This window comes from Halyomorpha halys, unplaced genomic scaffold, assembly GCF_000696795.3.
Source record: "Halyomorpha halys isolate HHAL.00 unplaced genomic scaffold, Hhal_1.1 Scaffold216.1, whole genome shotgun sequence".
In the NCBI taxonomy this organism is placed as follows: domain Eukaryota; kingdom Metazoa; phylum Arthropoda; class Insecta; order Hemiptera; family Pentatomidae; genus Halyomorpha; species Halyomorpha halys.
Genome location: NW_027114440.1, coordinates 1246817 through 1258441, shown reverse-complemented (window position 1 = coordinate 1258441; position 11625 = coordinate 1246817). Strand labels below are relative to the sequence as shown.

At 29.4% G+C, this 11625-nt stretch overlaps 1 protein-coding gene across 1 annotated transcript in view; it reads left to right on the top strand.

Annotated features, from left to right (window-relative positions):
* Positions 1–4709: 4709 nt before the first annotated feature.
* The window catches only part of LOC106679732 (carboxylic ester hydrolase), a 13247-nt gene continuing 6331 nt past the window's right edge, over positions 4710–11625 (top strand). The window contains exons 1-3 of the mRNA XM_014419050.2: positions 4710–4900; positions 8087–8224; positions 9847–10000. Coding sequence (XP_014274536.1) covers positions 4718–4900; positions 8087–8224; positions 9847–10000 — 475 coding nt within the window. The 5' untranslated portion in view covers positions 4710–4717. The remainder of the gene's footprint in view (positions 4901–8086; positions 8225–9846; positions 10001–11625) is intronic.

The following is an 11625-nucleotide window of genomic DNA, read 5'->3' as shown; positions in this document are numbered from 1 at the left end:
TTTTCTTTAAAAAGTTTTTTTTTTTTAAATAAGTACATCTAATAAATGTATTATTTTAATGAATGAAGTTTGTTAATACAATTTCGTTTGTTGTATTTATATAAGAAATAATTTTATAAAATAACATGTTTGTACAAATGCATAGAAAAAAACAAAACAAGAGAAGCTTTATCAATACGCCGAGAGCCGGAGAGGATAAAATGTAAACACTTCGTAGAAAATTAGATAATCCTATCCTTAACGGTCGCCTTATTCGTGATGGTTTGAAACTTTCACTTACGAGTAAATAAAGATTTATTCACTAAACTTGTTCTCAAAAACCATTTCAGAAACAAAAGCCGAATACAACTTTCTAATTACAAATGTCTCCATATAGGAAAGACTTAATACAATTTTTGACCAGTTTCATTCAAACTAATTGCATTGAATTGCTCAAAGTTCCTATTTTAACATAGTTGGTATTTAGTTCTTACAGAAAGAAGCGTAACTCACGGTATCATTTAAAACTCATAATAACAATTTTACCGATACATTTATTGCACCGAGGCTATCTATCTATTGTAAATTGAAACAATCAAACTTTACATAATTTGTAATGTAAAATCAGTCATAAAATACTAATTATATAAAGCAATTCAATCAACTCTTTGATACATTTTTTAATTTTTGTCCGAGGTGGTCTATATATTGATAAAATAGTAATTTCATGGTCAGAAATATTATTATTAGTAAAACGTATATTTGGATAAACTGTAACTCTTATAATTTACAATGAACTGAGTTAATATTTAATAATTTTGTCGAGAATGAATCTTTATAATTAAAATCCAGGTAAGGAAAATATCGATATTTCGATATTATCGGTTACTGGATATCGATATCAAAATATCGGATATCGGAGACAAAATATCGATATTTCGATAATATCGATATCGATATCCCATCCCTACCAGGAGGGCCAAAGTTTTCTATTTAAAAACAAAATCTCTAACACTAAATAAGGAATAAAACTTCTGAAAACATTCTTTCCTCGATAAAGTGAGTAAATTTAGAAATAAAATTAAACAAATTAATTTCTTTAATTAATTTAAATTATACATTCATAGCAGTGAGGTTTCTATGACTATATTATTCATTATGTGCCTTAATCCGGGGGTAGAAAATTATTTTCTGTTACACTGTAGCCGTGAGTCAACTCTTGTGGGTTCTGGAGCCCTCCTGGGGTCCACCCAGCCTCTTAAATTGGGTACCCTTAATTGCGTAAACATTTGGCGGTCAAGCGTTATTCTGACCAAATCACTTCCTTGCACAGCCGTTGGTCTCGTAACAGTCATTACTTCCTTACAAAGTACTGAACCCCTGGACCCTTCAAGGGTTGTAGATGTACAGATTTTAATTTTAATTTTTTTTATTATCTAGACAATTTATGAAAGAAATGCATTGGTAATTTTTTTTTAATATTTATTTATTGCTATTTACAACTGTACATTATAAAACATTTAGTAAATCTGATCTAAGTTTAATTGGAGTGTTACAGGCGTGTAGAGAAACTACCCATTGGTAGGACTCTAATGACATCTTACATTAGTTGGTCTCCTGGCCATCTTCTTTTCAGGCGTCTCGGAATATTGTCAAGAAGGGAAGAGGATGCAAGGTTAGACACTAGGGGGTTTGAGAGGTTAGGGAGTTTATAATGGAAGGAGTGATATCTGGTTCGGGCTAGATCGGTTACATAGGGAACATTATTGGTAATTTAGAGAAAAAAGTAAGGAAACGAAAATAATCATGGAAAAATCCTACAGTCGTGGTATACGCTAAAAAAAATCGGCTATCTTTTTACATGATTTAAATGTCAAAAAATAATGCTATCCGCTGCTGTTCGAAATCCTTAAGGACATTTCTGTTTGGTAAACTATTCTCACATTTAGAAAACATCAATCTAATGAATTATTCATAATAAATGCATCCATTTTTATACTGAAGTGGAAGAGAAACTTGATGTGATAATAAATAAAAATGTAGAAAATTAAAATTTTAAATGTATGAAATATTGAATGAATAAAAAAGAAATTATTATTATTATGTATTTATTTAAATGTTTCGACCACTGGTGCCATTTACACTGAAATTAAAAAGTTAGTAGATTACGATTGACATATTCACAAAATTACGAAGTGAGAAAGTTACATAAAATTACAAAGTGAGAAAGTTACAAAATAACGATTACAATTAAAATTTACATTTTTATAAAGTTGCTATTAGAATTTACATATTTACAATTACAATTTACATTTTTATAAAGTTGCAATTAAAATTGTCGTAGTTAGTAAATTACTATATTAAATTGTGCAACCATTTATCCATGCTGGACAGTTACACTGTATGTGATCATAAATATTAATGATTTTTAAAAAGTGAAAAAGTTTTGTTATTGTTGTGGGATTTTCTCTTAACATTTCCTGTATATCTGACGAGAATCGGTGTGGTTCGTGAGAAATACATTCAGTGAGAATATGCCTAACGGTGAGATCGTTTCCACAGTAGCGACACGTCGGTGCATTTTCTTTTTTCATGAGATGACCGTGGGTGAGTCGAGTATGGCCTATCCGAAGACGGGTTAATACCACATCTTCTCTTCGTTGCTGATTCAAGTTTCTGGCTGTACGTTTTACTGTCTGTGGGACTATTCTTAACTTGTTATCTTGATAGAATAAAAACAATAAGAAATAATAGAACAATGCCAACAGCACGTACCAAAGACCTCCTTAGCTAACTAATGAAATCAATTTAAGTCACGAGGAAGCATCGATGGGTATTTATCATGCCACTCATGTTATTGTTGTAATTTTACAAGATATCACATTTGCTGGTTGCCGTTGATCTGAAGACTGGTGTGAATTAATAAATAGCCAATAAAAATCAGCTTATAATAATAATAAAAATCAAATTATAATAATCAACCTGGAATCCTCACACTAGACTGAAAAGACAGGAAACTGCATGTCGATTTTGATTATTACAGCACTTACTAGACAAACGGTCTAAACTTCCAACACATTACAAAAGACTGATCTACATGACTGTAATAAGGCCAATTTGGACATATGGAGTTGAGCATTGGGGCTCCACTAAACCTTCGAATTCCTCTCGTATTCAATCCTTACAATCCAAAATCCTTCGTAAAATCCTCAATGCTACTTACTTTGTCACATATAAAATCATACATAAAGACCTTAATGTTCCCTATATAACCGATCTAGCCCGAACCAGATATCACTCCTTCCATTATAAACTCTCTAACCACTCAAACCTCCTAGTTTCTAATCTTGCATCCTCTTCCATTCCTGACAATCCTCCGAGGCGCCTGAAAAGATGATGACCACGAGACCAGTTAATGTCATTAGAGTGCTACCCATGGGTAGTTTCTCTACACGCCTGTAACACTCCAATTTAACTTAGATCAGATTTACTAAATGTATTATGATGTACAGTTGTAAATAGCAATAAATAAATATTAAAAAAAAAAATTTTTTGGCATGGTGCAGATTGGTGTCCAGTTGGTCCAATCTCCATTTTATCAGATTCCATACACTACCTTTGCTTATGGTTTCGTAAAGGAATGTTCCTCGGCGCAATTATATTTCGAAAACGATTAGTCCGATTCGGCCCATATTTAGAGGGAATTTGGAGATCAGTGTTAAAGATTAGAATAAATATTTTGTCAAAATGCATCCTCTACTCTCACTTCAACATGTGTAAACGTGCTTTTCTTGAGGTGCATGTATACCGATCTCAAAAGACAGACCGAATGACTGCACTATAAAATAGTTTATAATTAATGTTTTCGGAAGAGCAGTAGTTTCCAAGATATTTTCTAAAATAAATTCACAAAATATTGAGTTTTTTGCTGTTTAGAAATTCTATACCTCTGGAAAAATTAGACGTACAGATGTCTATTAGTACTAATAGAATTAAAGCTATTTTGGTGCACTATAAATTAGTTCATAGTTAATATATTGGTAGGAATACTAGTTTTCATGATATTTACCAAAATATATTCCCAAATAATGATTTTTCGTTATTTATAAAAACCCTTATCTAAAGAACTATTAAACGTAAAGTGCTACATTAGAGTTCATATTTTAGAAAATTTAGTCTACTTCAAATAATTTACTATAAAGTGTTTTAGTATTGTAGGTAGTTTTATAGATAATCGATTGAAAAAGCGACAAATCGTTTTCTGTCTAGAATAATATAAAGTTCAGGGAGTGTACACCTTATCATGTTTTGTAAAAAAAAATTGAACTCAAAAAGTGATTTGTTTAACCTCTGGGACGACTGTCATTTATTTTTTTCTTCCCCTTTACCATTTTTTGCAATGTCATCGATTTTTACTCTTATGTGTATAGTTTTTATTGTATTAATCAAATATTGAAGTGAAATATCTTAATTTTTTTTGTCAGGAGCACTTGGATTATACGAGACATATACTACTTCTAGTGTGTTGTTAATCCAGTCAGGGATCAATAATAAAAACATAATATATTTAAAGTTTTCCTTAAGAGTATTTAAAACATTTTCTGTTCTACTTGGCTAATTATCCGTGAAAACCCGACGTCTTAAGTCACTAAGCATTATCTAAATAGCTTCCGACAGTTAGGAAACCCTTCGACGCCCGACTGTTGAGATAAGACGCCCTCAGTTCGCCAACGATCCAATGCAGAAGACAGGAATCCTATTACTCCTCTTGATACTGGAGGCCAGGGGTGAGAGGCCCTCTGTTACCATTCCTGATGGAGTCCTCGTCGGGATACCCATGACCACTATCCAAGGCAGGACCATATCTGCGTTCCGGAACATACCCTTCGCGGCTCCTCCAGTCGGACCCCTCAGGTTCCAAGTATGGAGTAATATCACTATAAAATATAAGAAATAAGCTTTATAAATGTACATTAAGATCAAACATGTCATTTACCTGAGAGGTACTGTTGTATGTATCGGAATCCAACGCATTTTGTAGTTAAAGCTATACTTACTAGTAACTCTTACAATTTAATCATTTTTTTTGGAAAATGCTTTTGAAAATGGTAATTTTTTCACTACTAATTTACAACAAAATTTTTTTTTTTTACTCTCAGTAAGCTACAGTAATGGAAAGAATGACGAGCATCATAAATTTCGAATTCGACTTTTTTGAAGGATATACAGGTTTTGTAGTCCCTTGAGTTCAAATAAGCTAAAAAATGAATAGTCGTGAAAAATTGAAATTACATATTTAAAACGGGTAGGTATATGTCTGGGGTATTGCAACAATTTTCTCTATAAAATCGACTGACCGGAAATGCCTTTTTATATAATTTATTTTCTTCGATTTTCTTGAAAATAGCTCAAACTACTTAGATTAAACTCGGTATATTAACATACAATTAAGTGGTCTTTAGCATTAGCTAGGTCTTATCCTCATTGAAATAGTTTAACAGAGCTTAAATGCTAAATTTTCAAAATGGCTTCCTTTAAAGTACCTTTAACTTTGTTAGTTTGAAACATTTAATTATCTCAAATTTTTGTTAATAATGAAAAATATATAAATGTAAACTATGAAAGAAGTTGATAGTTAGCTTTTTCAACAAAAACCTAATTAGCAATGAGAAATAATATTAAAAGTACTTTCCTGAGAACTATTGAAATTGAAGTCAGTCAATCTGTCAGCTGAAAGGATCTGTTTAAACATTAATACAGGAAAATATTGCTACAGTAAATAATATAGAAAAATCTGTTCTGAAACGAGCGAGGATTAATTTCAACTAAAGAGTGGTAATTGAAAGTTATGTGATGCACGCCCCGCACCAGATTTATTTAAATTATTCATTGTATGCCTTTTATTACTGATAAACATTAAAAAACTAAATCAGACTCAGAGGAAACCAAAATATCTGATCTGGGACCTTGCAAAAAAAAAAGTTAACAGGAATAACTCACCCCGAAACAACTTAATGTTAAATCTTGGGTTGGGAAAATGGTAATGATATGGTTTTATTCACCAAAATATTAACTTTCTTCAGTAAATTAAAAAAGAAACACAAATATTAGAAAGTAATAATTTTTAATCAAATAAAAAAAAGTTTAATTTAATAAGTCAATTAGTCTTTTAGATTTTTTATATCAAATATCATGAACTATTTTGATTTACCACCTTGACAATCTGTATGTTCAAAATATCATTGAAAAAAAAAAATCAATTTTTGTCCCACAAACCTTTTAAAATGATGCCATAACTGCTAGATAGATGGATAGAAATAACTCTTCTCATTCTAACGATTTCAAGTATGAAATTGCATCAACTAAAGCTAAGATAGAGCTTCAAACTGAACTGTGTTTTGTGGTCTAACAAAATTGAGCCTCCTCTTCCCTTAACTTATAATATTTTAAACATAAAGGTTTTTTGGTGTGCTGAATCAAAATTTACCTTCCTTTCCTGCAAGAAAAATTTTATAAGACTAGTTTGGTTTGTAATTTAAACAGTGATTAAAATTATTTGATAAAAAATCAATTAGTTTTTTGTCAATATTTTTCCTTTAATCTGATCTGGAAAGTAAATGTTTTTGTGGTGTACCATGTATTTACAATTTTCCTAAGTCATTAAATAAAATGAAGCAGTTTCGAGGTATTTTATTCTTTTCTTAGGTCCCAGGATCAGTTGGATATATGTCAATGGATATATGACTTTTGTTTCTTCAATGAAAAATCACCAAATGTGAGATTTGATCAACATCGGTAAGGACACTCCATGCATCCTACTTAGTTAGTATTAAACTTGATTGTAGACTACAATCTGGTAATTTTCAAACAGTCCATTCTACAAGATGAGAGAAATCAGGTAAATAAGAGAACATGAACTGAGATTTTTTTTAATTCTTGCCTTGTAGTAGCTCAACAGCTTTTCTCTTGTTTGGTGCAACAAGCTGTGAGGCCCCTCCAAAGAGGGAACGTTAACAACCCGCAGTTTGCATTTTCTTATTTACTTGATTATTTTTCTCCTGGATATATCGTAACTAGTCTCCACCCTAAGCTATTGGAACATTGTAATTAAATAAAAACACTTATTTTAAAACAATAAAAAAAATTATAAACTTTGTGTTGTTACTAAATTATGAATGAAAAATGAAATCTGCTTCAACAATTGATGGAGGGTCAGGAGTTCAGTACTTTGTAAGGGAGTACTGTTTCTTGAATAATGGTTTTACAAGAAGGTTTTTTGTTCATGATCAAGCTAAAGCACTGGATTTTTCCCCAATTAAGAGTACCCACTTAGTGAGGACCTGTAGAGCTCCTTGAACCTACAGGGTTGACTCACAGGTACAGTAATAGAATAAATAATTATATACCACAGCTAGGTTCAAAACCAGATCCTTGGAGTTAGTAGTACAGTGTCTTGCCAAAGAGCCATTCTGCTCCCGTTACTAAAATTCACCATCGTCCTTATATAATATATTTCTTTTAGAATTGTTGTACATAATAAAGGAAATTGGGCTAGAGGAATTTACAATATTATTTTATTTATATATTAGAATTCTATTTAGAAATAATGTTGTATTTGGATGTATACAAAAATCTGTATTAATAAACATATTGATTAAAAGAAAATTTTAAAAATATAGATATTATTCTGTGCCCAAATTTATCTCTTCCAATTGAACAGCATAAAATATAATAATAACAATTAATAAATATATATATATATATATATATATATATATATATCAATAATAATGGTATACTGAATCATTTTTGTCTTGTTTTAAGTTTGATCCTCAGATTTTCTTCTCATAAAGCTCCGTAACTTCATTAATATTCCTTATATTTCCTAATATTAGATATTTTTTAGTATTTCATTATTACTTTGAATTAGAAGTTTTTGTATAAAACAAGGAATTATAATTGTCTTAAAAATTTTTTTAACAAAATACTTCTATAAAAAACTTTTTAATGTGTAAGTTTGAAAGAACATAGATGAATGAGTTTAGCTGATAACAAATATTCTATAATATAATCATTAATTTAAATGTACATATACCCATGAATTTAGCTACCTCAACCAGTAAGACCATGGAGAAGACCCAGAGATGCTGGAGTCATGGCGCCTGCCTGCCTTCAGTACTTTTCTCTGTTCAGAGTTACAGGAGGCCAAGAAGACTGCCTTTATCTCAATGTATACACACCACAGGTGATAACTAAATATAATGCTTACTATATCTAAGCTAGTTGTAGTAAAACACTCCATTTTAAAATTTTTATAATCATATCTTTAATATCAAACTTAGGTTAGATAAGTAGACTTTTTTATTCAATAATTTAAAAAAAAATTGAAGTCCTACCAATGCTGTCATTTTTAACTGCTCACAACCTTCAAAACTTTTTTTTTTTAAATACGTTTCAAAAACAACAAGACTAAAGACAATCATCTTCAAAGAACTAACTGATGAGGCACCAGGCTACATAACACAGCTTAATAGAAAACCCAAATCTCATATAGCTATTAATAGAAGAGTCAGATGTATAAAATCCAGTTCTTAGAACTTACATCTGGAAATAATTATAAAAATGATATTCTATCATATTTAAAATGTTTAGATAAATTGATTATTTTAAAATACTTACTAATAAATTTTATAAAATAACAAAGTAGGTATTTTTTTTTTTAATTTGAGATCAGTTTTTGCGACAATGGATATTCCTTGAGCTGCAAATGCTGGTCAGTTGAAGCCCATGTACATACACAAAAGGTGGTTTACCACTGTACCATTTAACTGAATCATTACATTAATTAGCTGCTTTGTAACAGTTTTCAACCACCAGAAATACATTTCTGGGTTTAGCTTGAATTCATGTGTAGTATACCTCAGTTTTTGGCAATATTAAAAAAAATATATTGTTTTTTGATTTATGTTTTACAATAAATTAATGACTTATAATACTTATTATTCAACATAGAATTCATAGAATGCTGTTAAATTTCTTATATTTTTTTGCTAGCAAAAAATGCACTGTTATGGGATTTGATAAAATATCTGATTCCTTGCTATATTAAATTAATTGTCCAGAAATGCATTTCCAAGTTAAGTGTGGTAGAAACTAATTTTCAAAATTATATGTAGCTCTATGTTCTAAGGGCTGAATTTTATGCATTGGGTTCCTGAACAATATTACTCAAACACTTTTCAACCATTATTAAATAAAAATTGCTCCTTAAATTTCTAGTTTGATTTTAATTTTTTCTAACCAAGTTTATAACAATTAAAAATGTTGTTGGTTTAGTTGGATTCTAATTCTTGAAATATAGCTATGAGCTTGTACTCTTATAAGAAACTGATGATTGGCTCCGCAATTAATATTTAAAAACTCACAATGGGATGTGACTTCTACTTTATTTAACAGATATTAAAATAAAACACTATCTTTTTTAAGGACATCAAATTAATCTTAATATATCTGAAGTTCTTAAATTTGGAATTTAAGAACTTAAAATACAGTTATAAGAACTGGTATCATAAGGTTTATGAACTAAAAAATAAAATGAAAACTGTTTGGAAAAAAAAATTTAACATAACAATGTCAATGGAATGTTTATTATTTCATGAAAATAAAAATTAAGGAGTAATTCTTTTGAAATAAAAATGATTTGTTATTTTCAGTTCCTGCAACTGTTAATATACATGTATGTAGCTTCTTTAATCAACATTAAATAAACAATTTATACATATTTTTTTCTAAGAGAATTAATTAAATCACGAAGTACAATATTTTTTAGTAATTATAGATAATAATTGTGAAAAATTAATTCTGTAGCTGCCTTCAATTGGAAGCAATGCATCATTCCCAATCAACGTATATATCCATGGAGGGGCATTTGCATTTGGTACAGGCGCTGCCTATGGGCCGAGGTACCTCCTCGACTACAATATGATACTTGTTACAATCAACTACAGGCTTGGTATCCTTGGTAAGTGATATATCTTTAATATCTGAAGAACTATAACATTCTAAAATGTTATCGCGATAAATAAGTCAGTTAAAAAAACAGAAAACCCTTTCATCTGATAAAAAGAATCAATAAATACTTTCTATTCTCTCTAGATAATTTATTATGTTACAAGTTTAATTCAATACTCACTTTAAAATCTAACCTTTGAGAAAATGGATTTCAAGGATTTTTTAATTTGTATTAAAACTCATTCTGGCTTATAAACATAAATGAAGAATATCCCATTATAAAGCAACACCTAATAGTTTAATTGGATAGCAAACAAAAATGAGTTTTAATATAAAAAAAAAATCTTTGAAATCCATAGAAAATCATTTTCTCAAAAGTTAGATTTTCGAGTCGTGTTAATATTACAATAACCCTTTACTGATTGTTGGAGTAATATAACTAAAACTTTTCAATGCAAAAACTGTAGTGATAATGAAACCCTTGAACATATTATACTTGAATGTCTGGCATACAAAAAACAACGATAAATATTATTCAAAGATCTATATACAAATTAGAATATTATTTATGATAGTATATTAAAATTAACAGACCATACAAAAATATGTTACATACATAAATATTTTAAATTTCTAAACAAAAATGTACAAAAGATATAGTTATGGTATAGTATATTAATAAATCAGATAACTTAAAAATAATAGCAGTAATAAAGAGATCGGGCAATCTGTTCAACAGATATTTCATAGAACATAATTAAATAATATTTGGCTGTATGGAATAAGCCAATGCCACCCACATGGGGGGAAAAAACCCTTGGAAGGCTCTGGTATTTGTTTAGATGCCTTATCTTTAAAAATTTCTTTTTTAAAATAATAACAAGCTTTGGAGAGGTTGCAATTACCACCTTAAAGGCAAACTTCCTTTTAATTTCTGAAAAGGAAGAAAATTGCAGTGGCTCTGGCTAGGAAATATTTTTAATTTTACTGTTTTAACTACCTATGGCAGCAATCATGAAACAGCATAGAGAAAACCTAAGATTTTATTTTTATTATTATATTATATGAGCTAAATTTTCCCTGGACTCAGTCAATATGAATATAAAAAAAATATAATAGTTTGTAAAAAAAAAAAAAAATATGCTTTTTCTTACAAAACTAAAGTTACCTGGAATCACCTAGGTTCCACTCAAAAGAGACCCAAACTCAAAATTGTTTGCAATTATGTAACCATATATTGTCCAATTTAAATAAATAATAACATTGATCATATATGAAGCTGTTACCAGTAAACCTTTCTATATCCAACTTTATTTGTATTCAAGTTTTAATAAATAAGGTCAGACAAATAAAAAGAGTTTTAAAGTCAAAATATTACATAAAAAACAATGTGATAGCAAATTGTAAGATACAACTTTATTCAAACTCACGACTAATTATAAAAAAGAAACTGGAATCCATGACAGTTCCTTGTTAAGACATTAATAAAGCAGTGAATCATATGTTCCTTGTAATTGATCGCATAATGAATTAAATGTTTGAGACAGTTTTATAGTAAGCCAAAATTTTGATGACAATTAAAAATTTGAAAAATTCTTTGTTTTCCTATAACACTGCTTATTATATTAATTATTT